The sequence below is a fragment of the Pogoniulus pusillus genome, chromosome 20 (assembly GCF_015220805.1).
Source record: "Pogoniulus pusillus isolate bPogPus1 chromosome 20, bPogPus1.pri, whole genome shotgun sequence".
Classification (NCBI taxonomy): Eukaryota; Metazoa; Chordata; class Aves; order Piciformes; family Lybiidae; genus Pogoniulus; species Pogoniulus pusillus.
Window position 1 is genome coordinate 11,750,497 of NC_087283.1, and position 13,484 is coordinate 11,763,980.

Below are 13,484 nucleotides of genomic sequence, written 5' to 3' on the forward strand. Positions count from 1 at the left end.
AAAGCTTGAACTCAGTGTCTGGGCAGACTGCAATTCTCCCCAGAGCTGGCATACCCCACGATGTGTGCACCTCGTTCCTGCTGGGACTAGTAGCAGTGGTGTGCTCCGATGCATCTCTGCTGGCTCACAGGGTACCCAGTAATTGCTGATGCATGTGCCAGCAAGAGGCAGCAGCTGGATTGCCTTTGTTTTCTCTCCACACGTCAGTCTTCATTAAACTGGAGGAGAATGAAAAAGGATTCACTTTTGTCCCAGCCAGAACGTGGCAGCTGTTTAATTTCAATTAACGTGACACTGAAAAGAATAATATTACGGCAGTAATTAAAGTGAGACGACTCCCACCCCAGCACTGCACGGTTCCAGATCACCCTGCAGAGTCCAGTTTGGTCCCCTCATCCTCCCTACGCCAAGCGAGCACCATGTGCCCTACAGGCTCACCAGAAGCTGGAGCAGGGTAGGCACTACTCACAGCAGCTAGCCCCGCGGCAGAGGGATCATCAGCACAGCAACAGGAGGACAGATAGGGCAGTGCACAGGCACTGGTGGGCACTTCCAGACACATCAACCCAACACAGAGGCCCACTACAGCTCCCCTGCTCCAGCAGCAGGCATCTGGGGCTGTGCAGCACAGCAGTGAATGAAAGAGTTCTCAGGGCCTGGAGCAGGCTGATGGTGGAGTCCCTGTACCTGGAGGCATTTCAAAGCCATGGAGATACAATGCTGAGGGGCATGGTTCAGCAATGCCCTCGTCACCTAGGTTAATAGTTGGACTCAGTGATATTAAAGGTCTTTTCTAGCCAAAACAACTCTGTGATTCTATGATCATAGCACATGTAATAACTAGCTTGACAGTGGGCATAACCCAGTGGTGTGGCCAGGGCTGCTGCTGCAGTAACAAGGGCAATCAGGGCGGCGAAGGTGGCGGCAAGTGAGCTGCACCACTGCAGGCTGCAGATCTGAGTGTGTCCTGCTACAGGACAGCAGAGCTGTATCAAGCTGTGCTGAGCTGTGCCACTGTGTGCTGGGCAGAGCTTTATGACAGAGCAGTATGGGCTGCTCTGGGCTCCATCCCAGCATGTGTGCGATGTGCGAGGCCCTTCCAGGGAGAGCAACCACCTTTAATTAAAGCAGCAATAAAGCCTTGATGGAGCACCAATGCAGAGGGTAGCAGCCCTGGAGGTTCTGCACCCTGCAGAGGCTCAATGTCCCATGGAGGCTCCGTGCCCTGGCTGCACTGCCAGAACAAGATTGAAATCTGCAGGGAAATTTTGTTCCCTTGCACTGGCAGAAATTAGGGCTAAATTCAATTGTGTTCTGCACGGTGGGGGTTAAGTGGCCCTGCTCGCAGGACTGTTGGTGTTTCACACGCTCCCACCCACCGCCTGTGGCTGCGACCCGCTGGTGGAGCAGGTCGTCATAGCAACCGATGATTTCTATTATGGTACATCTGTGTTCACCTTCTGGGCCCAGCTTGGCCTTGGAAATTTCCTGTTATAACACTTACCTGTGAGACTGCATTGAGCCTTAGTGAAGGGGGACAGCACAGGGAGCGCCGTGGCACAGGCAGATGCGTGCAGCCGTGCATGAGGCATTGCTAGCACCCATAGACCCACTCTGCTACCCTGGGGCACCCAGGTTGCTGCCTTGTGGCCCCAGGCAGGGTGGGCAGAGTAGCCACATGCTGCCCAGTTCACTCCCCCCGGATCAGTAGCCTGAGGTGCAAAGGTGACCCAGCAGCCCCTCATCTCAGGCACTACAGACCCATTGCACCAGTCAGCAATTCCAATTGCACAGGTTTTGGTGTGCCCACACTGCTGTACCTTCCTACACTGGTCTAGCCCTGCCTCTCTCTGCCTGGTCACCATCTCACATGGTCCTTTGGTAAATTGCGCTCATGCCTCCCAGGCGACCTGCCCTACAGGGCAGGACATGCCTCCTGTGGCCAGACATTGCTTGGAGGTCACTGCCTGTCACGACTGGACACTACTTCCTCCTACTAGCACCAGCCCACCCCCTGCATGCCGGCTGATCGATTTCCTGAAAGCCCTGGTGAAGGTTTCCTGCAGGGTTGCACAGCAGGATTTCCCTCTGCTAAAGCTTCTTCCCCAGCAGATCGATGCTGCACGTGTGCCTGCCAGCCTGGGGTTCTGTCCAGCCTAATGGCTGACAGCCAAGCTCACCTCCACCTTCAGAGCCGCTCATAACCTACAAGTGCTGTGCTGGGGCACCCTCAGCCGTCCCCTGGAGTCCATGGCCTGTAGCACGCTGGGATGTTTGCTGCAACAAGTCTACCAGCAGTGTCCGATGCATGGTGTGCAGAGCAGAGGGGTTAGCCACCCCTGGCTGCTGCTGTCACACCACTTGGGCAGCCCCAGGCCCAATGTGTTCACATTTACTGTAAGACAGAGAAGGGCAGAGGGTTTGTTTTGGGTTTGGTTTCAGTTTTTTTTTCTCACTATTGATCTGGTGCCTTAAGAGGGGGAAAAAAATCTCCTTGGCTGTCTAAACACTATTGATCTGTGTTGGGAAGCCACATGGACACAGAAGGGTGTGGAGAAAGTGAAATTTCATTTTCCACAATTCGTTCCTGTTATTTTTACCCTTTTGGACAGGAAGAAACACAGCAGCAGCCCCAGTCAATGTGGTCAATAGCTCCTCTGAGAGCTCAAGGCAGTTCTGAGGGCAGCTCAGAGAACAGATCAGGGAGCTGCTGGCTAGCACAGCTGGCCCAGAGGAACAGCACCAGCACCCACCTTAAGATGCGGGCCTGTAGCTTGTGTCCTGTGGCCAGCAACAGGGCCAGAGTATGGTGCAAGGAGAGCAGTCAGTGGGGCAGAATGGGGCTTGCCATGTGCACCAGCAGCAGGAGATGCTCTCTAGTGAACAAAGTCACCAGATTCTGATTCTAAGCACTGTTCCCAGAACAGTCAGGAGAAGCATGCTGCACTCTGGCATGCTATGACAGCAGCAGGACATGCAAGGAAAGGCAGCTCAACATCAGTGTGTGAGGGAGCAGATGTGAGAAGTCATACCAGATAAGAGAGGCAGGTGGCTGACTTCTCCTCACACCAACTCCCTCAGCACATGCTATTTTCAAGCAGCCAAATGAGAAACGAGGGCACAAGATCCAACAGCAAATCAAGCAGAACACAGAGCTGACAAGCAAGTAAATGGTGAACACAGGGAGCAGGGCTCAACTCTCTGCACGTGGCAGCTACTGCTGCCAGCAGTGGTGTGCGGGACAGGACAACTGCTGGACTGTGCAAGGTTCTGCCAGGCCAGCACATCAGGATTGCCTCTGCACCATTCCATCACCTCATCTCCCATGCCTTTCCTCCAGGCATCTTCAAGACATACTAGGCAGGATACAGGAGGAAAGCAGGTATCTCATGGTCAGAACACAGCAGGACCAGCAACTGAAGGTAAGATGAGTTCCTAGCACAACTGGGCCAAAAACAGGTTTGGGCCTGAGACAGGGCCTGGGCCTATGGTCTTTTGTGCACAGGAAACACTGGGCACCAGTCACCTGCTGGTTATGGAACTGCCTTTGCAGTATGGGACAGGGACAGGCTGTTTTTGCCCTCTGAAAGTGTAATTCTGTGCCTCCTCCCATGCTCCATAGAGCAACAACTTGATAGTGCCATCCCTGTGTGACTCTGCAGGGCTGCCTCCACGCAGCACTTACCTCCAGGACAAGAAGTAGCACAAAACCAAGCAAGGATTAGACTGACAATCTTTAAACAAATAAATTCTTTGTGTTCTGTAGCAAAATCAGTGCCAAGCACCAAAGCTTTCTTGAGCCACAAGCTGTGGAGATCCTCAGAGAGTACACTGATCAAAGGAGCTGGGCGTTCTCCTAAGACTCAGCTGCTCCTGGAAGTCTTTAAGCCTCAAAGCCAAGGGCACCACCTTCTCAGAGGCCGAAGCGGGCTGGGGTGCGCCGTGGTGTCAGTGGCTCCCCCTGCTCCTTCCGCCCTGGGGTGTAGATTTTAGTAGACCTGCCAGGAGAGGACAAGGGTGGTTAGTGGACAGTGCAACCTTTCCCTGGACCAGAACACCCACGAGGAAGCTGGGACCCTCCAGACAGCTCACTACTGCCCCTTGGCTGGGCAGGACAAGCACCCACCTTGCACTGCCCAGTGGGTTCCGTCGCTCCTGCTCTTCCCGGCGAGCACGGAGCTGCTCCTCTGCCAAAGCCATCTCCTCCTCCATGGCTGACACCTCCTCCTTGGCACGGCGGCGGTTCTCCTGGACCAAGGCAACAACATGTGAGGGACAGAGAGAGGGCTGTCCAGCAGCAGCACTCTCCACAGGCCTACAGGCCTGTTCCCTCCACGCCAAAATACAGACTGCACTAGAATGGATGTGCAGTGAGCATTCTGTCTGCCAGCTTGTCCTGGATAGGAGACTCACCTGCCGTGACTTGCCAGCATGTTTGATACTGTAGAACATGGGGCCCAGCTCTGCCAGCCACTCTCCATCCACAGCAGTGACACACTGCATGTATTCCTGCAGGGACAGAAGGAAAAATCAGGGTAGCAGGATGGCACTCTCAGGGCCTGGGCACCACTTCCACAGCCATGGCAGCTCCCTCCCTGCCCTACTTGGTGACATTTCTCAGGCAGAGACTACATCCTTACTAACAATTCCTTGGAAGCTGTTATGGGCTGGACTGGGTGAGACTGCAGAGAGATTCAAACATGTCCCACACAGGCCAGGGGAAAGTACTGGGAAATGGACAAACGAGACTGCAGGTGATGCAGACACACTGAATTGGTACAGATGAGAAAGGGTGACAACTGCTCTTTTGATAGATCCTGGCACCACAGCAAATCTTTCCCATCCTTCTCAGAGCACTTCTCTTCTTGCTAGACCTCAGATCAAGCTCACCTTGGTGGTCATGACCAGCTCGTGATACACGATGTAGTCCGGTGTGTAGCCCATGCCAAACAAAGAGCTTGTGGGGTGCAGGTGGCAGGGCATGCCTGTGCGGATGTTCACATACTCCCCAATGCCCTGCAAGGAGAAGTGTGGTTGGTCCACCAGTCTCCAGAGGAGGTCTCTCAGCCCTCACCTAGCACAGACACCTCTCACCTTCAGCTTTGCAGCTTGATGGAAATAGGCAGCACAGATGCACTTCCTGACAACATCCCAGTCAGTGCCACAGGACGCCAGGCTCATCCGCTGCTGCACCATAATGTCTTTCAGCTGGGCACGCACCTCCCGCACCTGCAGAGGTGTGTGACAGTTGGATCTCTTCTCCTGTGTAAAGCTCCCTCCCCAGCATCACTGCCACAACCTCACCTTCCGCATGGCCTTGGCATGGATGAAGTGCTGGTTGCACCACAGTGTGGAGTAGTTGTTGTTCTTCCACTGCAGGTAAACATTCAGGTAGGTCAAGTGATCACTCTCTGGAACAGCAAATTTCTCCCGCACTTGGTCACTCTCCTCCTCTCGTCCCTGACGGGTGAGCAAAGAGCAAACACAGGTTAGTCAGAGGACAGGAGAAGGCCTCACACTGCTGAAAGAGCAAACTGGTACCTTAGGTCGATAAAAGATGGCAGGCACAGACAACATGGACACAATGAGCAAGATCTCAGAGCTGCAACCCATGTCACAGGAGACAATGAGCATTTTAGAGAGTGCAGGATCCAGTGGGAACTCCACCATGAGACGTCCTGTTGAGGTCAGACCACCTGTAGGAACAGCACAGGGGTCAGCAGCCAAGCAGACTCCAGGCCCATGGTCTAACAGCTTGCTCCAGCAGTCAGTACCTGTGTTATCCAGGGCACCCAGGATCCACAGCTGGTACATGGAGTTGAGCATGTTGTCCTCAGGGGGCGGATCCATGAAGTGGAACTGCAACAGGTCTTGCACACCCAAAGACTTGAGCAAAAGCACAACATTGGCAAGATTGGTGCGCTGGATCTCGGGCACCGTGGTTGTCAACAGCTCATTCTTGTAGGCACTCTGGGTGTAGAGCCTGGGGAACAAATGCCAAGAGCATGCTCCTCTCATTGTCCAACCCAGCCAGGCAAGGCACAGGGCTGTGATTGTTCTAGTGGGAGGTGTCCCTGCCTATGGCAGGACGTTGGAACTGGATGGTCTTTGAAGTCCCTTCCAATCTTAAAGCATTCTATGATTCTATGACTCTGCAATCGGCCAGACTAGTCAGCAGGACCCCGGGAGAAGCATCCACCTTGGCCAAAGAGTGGCTGCCTCAGCACATAAGGTGCTTGGACTGCAGCACAGAGGATGCCTCTCCCCAGGCACAGACCAGTCTCACAGCAAAGCCTGCAGAAAACTGCCAGCCCCAAGGGTGGAACAGACCCAAGTGAGCATGGACAAGGAAAGAAACTGGAACTTGTCCTGCTGTCTGCAGAAGCATGGGGTCCAAAAGAAAAGGCCTCAAGCCCTGCCTACTGTCCTCATGCCCCCAGAAGTTCAAGGTAACAACAGCTCAGTGAGAAGAAAAGTACATACAACCTGATGCAGAGCTGCAGATACAATGGGAAGAGGAACACCGGTGATATACCTACCTGAAGCAGTGGCCTGGGCCTGTTCGGCCAGCTCGGCCAGCCCTCTGATTGGCATTGGCTTGACTGATGGGGTAGATCTGCAGTGCATCCATGCCTATACGAGGGTTGAAAACCTGCAGGGCACAAGAAAACAAGACTGAGTAAGAAGCTCTGGGTCACTGCTCCAGAACTCACTCAACCCAGCTCCGGATCACATGGCTATAAATAGCACAGCAAGTCTTGGCTTACCTTCAGCTTGCAGTAACCGGAATCAATCACAAACATGATGCCATCCACTGTCAGTGAGGTCTCTGCAATGTTAGTGGCAACAATGCACTTCCTGACCCCATCTGGAGCCTGCAAGCACATTACACATCAGTCAACCCCCTAGGCATGTGCTTCTCTACCATCAAGGAGGAATGCAGAGCAGCAACACAGAACCCAGAAGGGCAGGGGAGACACTTGAGAAGACAAGGGACAGAAACATGCTTTGTCTTGGCCTCCACATGCAATACAACAGGCATATCTGCACCACTCATGCTTAGGAAACACAAGTTTCCCTGCCCTACTCCTATCACAGAGCACACATCAGCACCTTCTGGAAGATCTTGGCCTGCAAGTCTGAGGGTAGCTGAGAATAAATAGGCAGGACAGCAAGAGCAGGTGCCTTCTCCAGTTCCTCAAGGTGCTCCACAATTTGCTCTGAGGTCACCTAGACACAAAGAGGGGTGTGAGCATAAGATTAAAATGACACACGGGTAGGGCGGCACCTGCCCTTCTACCTCACCTCTATGTCTTCCTGGCCGGGCATGAAGACAAGGATGTCTCCAGGAGCACCAGACAAATGGACCTGCAGGGCTTGTTTCACAGCAGCCTCCACATAATCCTCTTGTGGGGTCTGAAAGGCACAACCCACGTTACAGACACCAATAATCTCATCTGTCCTGTCCTGTGTGCAAGCTGCATCATAGCATAGCTGCTTCTCCTGCGTCTTTTGTTCACCAGAGAGTACAGCACACCCCAGTCACAACCCCACCCTGTCACAACAGAACTTCCCTCTGCAACACTGATGATACCTTGCTGAAAAGAATATCCACAGGGAAAGTGCGCCCAGGAATGTGGAAAATAGGAACATTCCCAAAGAAGGATGCAAACTTATCTGCATCCATGGTGGCTGAGGTGACAACAAGTTTGAGATCTGAACGTCGTGCCACCACCTAGAAAAGAGATGCAAGGAACAATAAGGAAGGGGTATTTGGCCATGACTGCAGGCTGCTTCCACTACCACTTAGACAAGGCACAGGACAGAGCTTCTACTGTTCTCTTCAGAATCAGAAAACACAGATGCTCTGTGTTCTGTGCAATTAAGACCCATCAACCTCGCTCCAGGAAGCCTTAATCTAGTAAAGATCTTCACACCTAGAGCTTCTGCCCCTAGCAGCACTTGAGCACTAGGGGAGATTCAACCCCTCAGAACAAGAGACCAGGATGCTGGAGCAAGTGCAGACACAGGTGTGGTAGCTCTTCTCCCTCAGACCTGGTGGAGAAGGGCTGTTCCTCCAAATACTCTGCTTTAAGACCAGCTTGTGTGCCCCATGCTGCTGTCCCCCAGCTCAGGCTCTCACGCACCTCCCGAAGCAGGCCAAAGAGCACATCAGTGTTGAGAGAGCGCTCGTGCGCCTCGTCCATGATGATGGCGCTGTAGTTGTCCAGGTCAGCCTCTCGCAGCGACTCACGAAGGAGGATCCCATCTGTCATGTACTTGATCACTGTGTTCTCAGATGTGCAGTCCTCAAAGCGGATGGCGTAGCCCACCTGGGAGAGGCAAGACACCAGTGACTCTGTCAAGAGTCTCAGGCACTTGCTGCCTTCCAGCTGCACCCCACAGCCCTGCCAGACTCACCTCCTCACCCAGACGCACTCCCATCTCTTCACTGACCCGCTTGGCCACCGACATGGCTGCTACTCTGCGGGGCTGGGTGCAACCGATCATGCCGTAGTCTGTGTAGCCATCTTCGTGGAGGTACTGCGTCAGCTGGGTTGTCTTCCCACTCCCCGTCTCCCCCACCACAATCACAATGCTGTTGTCTCTGAAGAAAGGGAAAAAGTATTTCTTCATGCATCACAAAGAAGGGCTTTTGCAGTCACAGACCCAGCTGGCCAACCAAGCATCATCCTCCTCAGACAGGAGACCTGCCACCAGCACACAAAGCAGTCGCCTGTTTCCTGGGGGAACAGCCTCAACACGCCACTTGTGTAGGAGGATTTCTCATACGGGTTGCTGGGAGGTAGGCCAATGCCCTGAGGATGCTCTATGATTGGCTCCCTGGCAGCTATACCTGAGGATGGACAGCAGCTCCTGCTGCACAGCAAAGATGGGCAGATATTGTCTCTGCTCCAGGATCGATTTCTTCTTGGCAAACTCACTGCTGGCTTCACTTTTTTCTTTCATGTGTTCAGCAAACTTCTGCTCAGTCCTAAGGAAACACCAGAAGTTCTGAAGTTGCCTCTCCACACACTTTGCCATGCCTATAGTCCCCATCATCAGCTAAGCAAGATTAACTCAAAGTGAGCTCCTACTTGTAATCCACTTTGCCATCTTCAGTCACCATCTCATCCTTCTCCTCCTCTTTCTTGATTCCCATAATGTCTCCCAGTTTTGTGCCTGCCAGCTCCCAGTGCTTATGCTGAGCCTGGAAGGGCAGAGAGAAGTGTAACTTAGCCATAGCAAGAACTAACAAATAACTCTCCTCCAATTCAACTCCTAAAACATTAGCTTATCAGCCCCACAACTCCTCAGTACTACAGTAGAGAACGCACACCCTGTTCCTGCACCAAGTCCCATCTCCCAAGTAGCACAGCTTCTAGACACTGCTCTGGATACACAGTAAATCACATCACAGCAGCTGCTTTTGAGACAACCCAATGGGCTGGGCTTCCAGGATACCCCAGGTCTTAAAATATGAGCTACTCACTCTCACTTCTGCCAATGCCTGTATTCTGCACAGTCCAAATGAAAGCTGTGAGGCACCACACAACATCTGTACAGCGCAGCAGTGAACCAAAAGCATACCCTCTTACGCTCCTTCTGCTCCCTGTGCTTGCGCACCAACTGGCTACCTTTACGGGCTATGATGGCCAAATCTGAGGTGGCATCTTTGACGGGGATGACTGGCTCTGGCTAGAGGAAAGAGGAATTGCTTCAGTACAGAGAACTCACAAATGTGGGGCTCCCTGCCATCAATGCCTTCACCCACAGACTCTACCTGCTTGGTGAAGACAATCCTTCCATCAAGGAAAGGGGGCACAAGGTTGTGCACCAAGAGATGCACTTTAGCGGAGTTATCCTCCTCAAAATCTTCATCCACTTCGATCCGATGGACCACACCGCTGGTCAGCATGCGATTTGTCTCCCAGCGCTCATTATCCTGCGGGAAATAAGACATCAGAAAAAGCCCAGAAAACCCTATGGGAAGCTGGAGATCACACCAGATCAGATGTGATCAAGCTCAGGTCTGAGCTCTGCACTGACAGTAGGATGAAACTGATGGTTCCAGACTCAGAAGCATGAACTTAAGGGAATAAACTGTGATTGAAAGCAGTAGGGTATGGGAAGCACAGACTGGGTATATGAAGCACATAGTCAACAGGACTGCCTCCAAGGAAATTCAGGACACACTGTCCACCAGGCCCCTGTCACACAATGTGCCCGGAAGCCTAGACATAATTCCACTTACGTGCCGAGAGCAGTAGCCCCCAGCATCCCCTAGGCCAAGAACAGATAGAACTGTAAGCAATGCAACTCATTGCCCAGAACAGGAGTGCAGCCATCTGCATTCCTTCTGTCCTGAACACTGAGGCGCTCCACAGTCACCTTGACCGAGGTCCATCCCACACAGGTGATGTGGGGCTATGTTTTTCAGGGAATTTAACATCAATTTCCATCTGAAGTCTGGACTAAGACACAGATTTGACTCCTACCTCATTGATCTGCCGCCGCTGTGCTGAGATGCGCTTCTGCCTCTGCTTGTGCAGGTGCTGCTCCCTCTTCTTCACGTACTCCTCAGAGGAGTAGGCCAACGGGTTGTGAAACTCATCATAGCCCTCATCCATCATGTACCAGTCCCGGTCAGCTTGCTGAGGGGAGAGGTACAGCCCTCAGCTCTGCTATCCCTGCAATCCAGTCTGAGCCCCCAGAAGCTCATGTCTGCTGAGATGCTCCCCAGGCCAGGTATTCCCACTACTCCTGGTCCTGCTGCTTAGAGGAGCCCTTTGGCCACCCAACTGCCCCACTGCTCCTACCGTCCCCTGCCTCTCCACAGTTTGGCCAGCTCAGACCAGCAGCCCCAAACCTGTTGCCCGCTTCACTCCTTGCTCGCCTTCAGGCTCTCACCCGCTGGTCATCCTCCCACTGCTGCCGCTCTTCCTCTGTCTCAAATGCGATGCCTTCCTCCCCATCTCCTTGCCGTCCTGGATGGGGTCAGCCAGTTAGTTCAGGCACCAGCTCCAGAAAAAATCCCACAGCACCCAACCTCATGGCATGCAGGGAACAAGAATCCTACCACAGCCCAGCACAGGCTTCTCACCTCTCCCTCTGGATAGCCGTGGCGTGGACCCTAGGTGTCTCCGGTCATCAGCCCACTCGTTGTACTTATAGGAGGGAGTGGGCAATGGCGTCTTATCAGAGTACTTACTCCTCACAGACCTGACAAAAGAGCATGAGAGAAGAACTGGTGCCCACAGCCAGACACTACTCATAGGTACACTCTCCCCTTTCTGCAGGTCAGTAACTTACAGCCAAAGCCCCTGGCACCTATACCTGTCACGGTCTCTCCGGTCTGTGTCCCGCAGAGATGATGACCGGTGACTGCGCTCTGAGTCTCGGTAAGAAGGCAGGGGTGAAGGAGATTCCCACTGTGAGCGGCGTGCGTTGCTGTAGCCACTATCATCTTCCTCCCAGCTGGAGCGAGATGGTGTGGCTGCATCTGGCAGAGGGAAATAGGGTTTGATGTTCAGTGACCCCTGGCATCTGGAGCCACCTTACACCTTCCAGCAGGAGTGCTGAGAGAGAGCACCTATTTGCTGTCTCTCTAAGAGAAGAGGTTGACCTGTCAATTTCAAGAAAAATTGTCAAAGGACCACGTTTCTACCACACAGACTCAAAACAGACCCCACTGCACGAGCACCAGGCAGACTGGCACACACGCAGAGCCAGCTGGTTGCTCCCAGACCCAGATCAAGGTAGGAGTTTTATACCTGCCCTAGACACAAATGTTAAAAGATGCAAGCTTTTCTACCCATACTCATCCTGATAAAACCATCAGCAAACAAATGAAGAACAAGAGCCTTCTTAGCCTTCCTGTTAGGTCTCACACCAGAATGCTATCAGGTCCCACTCCTACCTTTGGGACGATGTCTAGGGCTCTCTGGCTCACTCCTCCTGCTGCTCCGCTCTGAAGAGCCATCTCTCTCTGATCTGCTACTGTGACGACTTCTGTCCCGCTCCTCTGCAAAAAGGAAGTAAGAAAAAGTACTCAGTGCACAAATGAGCTTCCCAAGCAACAAACACAACAAATACTAGCCGAGGGCTACAAAGAGGCTGGGGGACAAGTGCCAACCCAAAGCAGGAGAAGTCACAGGGGTCTGGGAGCAGTTACCACGGTCCCGTTTACGATCATGGTCCCGATCCCTGCTGCGTTCCCTCTTTCGGTCCTTCTCCTCCTTGGAGGAAGCAAAAACACCGTGTTCCCGACGCTCCCTTTCGCGCTGTCTGCTGCGTTCCCAGAACTCCTCACTGACACCCCCTGTGTAGGAGGGTGTTTCCACATGGACAGAACGGTAATGCCTAGACAGAGCAGATAAAAGAAAGCTCTGAAGTGCTGACGAATAGCTAGGCCAGCAGCTGGCTAACCTCGTCTCTGATTCTGCTCTCTACTACAGCAGCAGCTTGTGCTTACAAGTCCTAAGGGCTCACTAAGCCTGTTGTTGCACTCAGACAGGTGCCCTTCTCAGCAGGCACCTGCCCACGCATCACGAAGTGGAGAGCTTGCATTAGGACGGCCGGTGTTTGCAGGCCCAGCACCGGCTACCCGCAATGCCTGGGAGGGCCCCAGTGAAAGTGCTTTTCCCGGATCCTGTCAGGTCTGCAGAGGTGCGCCGCAGTGCTTCAAGGAGATCTCCAGGCCTACCTGCCGCGCAGGTTACGACCCCGCCACTCACACCGATTGTGCTCACAACCCCCATTCCGCCCGTTTCCCGGCCTGGAACCGCCGCCTGCACAGCAACCCCAGCAGCTCCCACCTGTCCTTGCGAGCGCTCCGGCCGCTCCGGCCACCCTCCTCCTCCTCGTCCTCTTCAGAGCTGCCCACCTCGTCACGGCCCTCCTCCCAGTCCTTGTACGAAGAGATACGCGACCGCTTCCCACCGGCCGCCTCCTCCTCGCGTTCCCGCCGCTTCTGAGCCGCCAACAGATCCAGGCCCAGCAAGGAGGTCCGTGGCGCCGGCGCCTTGAAGATGTGCTGCTCGGAGGCGGCGCTCCGGTTCCGCAGCACCAGACCACCGGCCTCGGCCTCCGGGCTCGTCCCAGCCAGCCGGTGCAGCGACTCCTCGCTCGCCGCGGCCATCGCCGCCGGCCCTGCTCTGCCGCCAGCGGGCAAGCAGGCTGCCCCGACCCCGTCGCCCTCGCCGAGCTCTCGCAGCCTCACACCCGCTCTCAGTTGCCTCAGCGACGATGCACCGGCTCCCGGAGCGCCGCCATCGCCGCCCCACACTGCCCCGCGAGAGAGGCCGCTCTAGCCGCCCGCACCATAGACACGGCTGCCATAGAGCCCACCCGCGGCTAGAGGAGACGTGCTGCTGCGCCCGCGGCGCACTTCCGGCGGGAGGAGCTGCAGGGTCACGTGGCTCCTGGGCAACTTCCGGCCCTGCAGGGCGCTGCCGGAAGAGACTCAGGGAGGGAGCTGCGGG

The 13,484-nt window shown here is 54.2% G+C and overlaps 1 protein-coding gene across 2 annotated transcripts; it reads right to left on the bottom strand.

The window, feature by feature from the left end:
* Positions 1-3,735: 3,735 nt before the first annotated feature.
* Positions 3,736-13,365, bottom strand: DHX38 (DEAH-box helicase 38). Of its 2 annotated transcripts, none has more exons than XM_064160214.1 (26): positions 12,819-13,365; positions 12,176-12,363; positions 11,921-12,025; positions 11,338-11,503; positions 11,105-11,223; positions 10,912-10,988; positions 10,500-10,655; positions 9,785-9,946; positions 9,592-9,699; positions 9,099-9,211; positions 8,858-8,995; positions 8,422-8,608; positions 8,148-8,333; positions 7,595-7,735; positions 7,306-7,416; positions 7,114-7,230; positions 6,768-6,875; positions 6,540-6,652; positions 5,775-5,983; positions 5,542-5,696; positions 5,305-5,460; positions 5,095-5,229; positions 4,891-5,016; positions 4,414-4,509; positions 4,127-4,248; positions 3,736-3,998 (listed from the first exon to the last, which is right to left on the bottom strand). In XM_064160214.1, the coding sequence occupies exons 1-26, from the start codon at positions 13,139-13,141 to the stop codon at positions 3,914-3,916; spliced, it is 3,702 nt and encodes a 1,233-aa protein (XP_064016284.1). In that variant the 5' UTR covers positions 13,142-13,365; the 3' UTR covers positions 3,736-3,913. The 2 variants fall into 2 exon arrangements, with proteins under 2 accessions (XP_064016284.1, XP_064016282.1); XM_064160212.1 differs by having other exon boundaries at positions 12,137-12,363.
* Between the last annotated feature and the right edge of the window lie 119 nt (positions 13,366-13,484).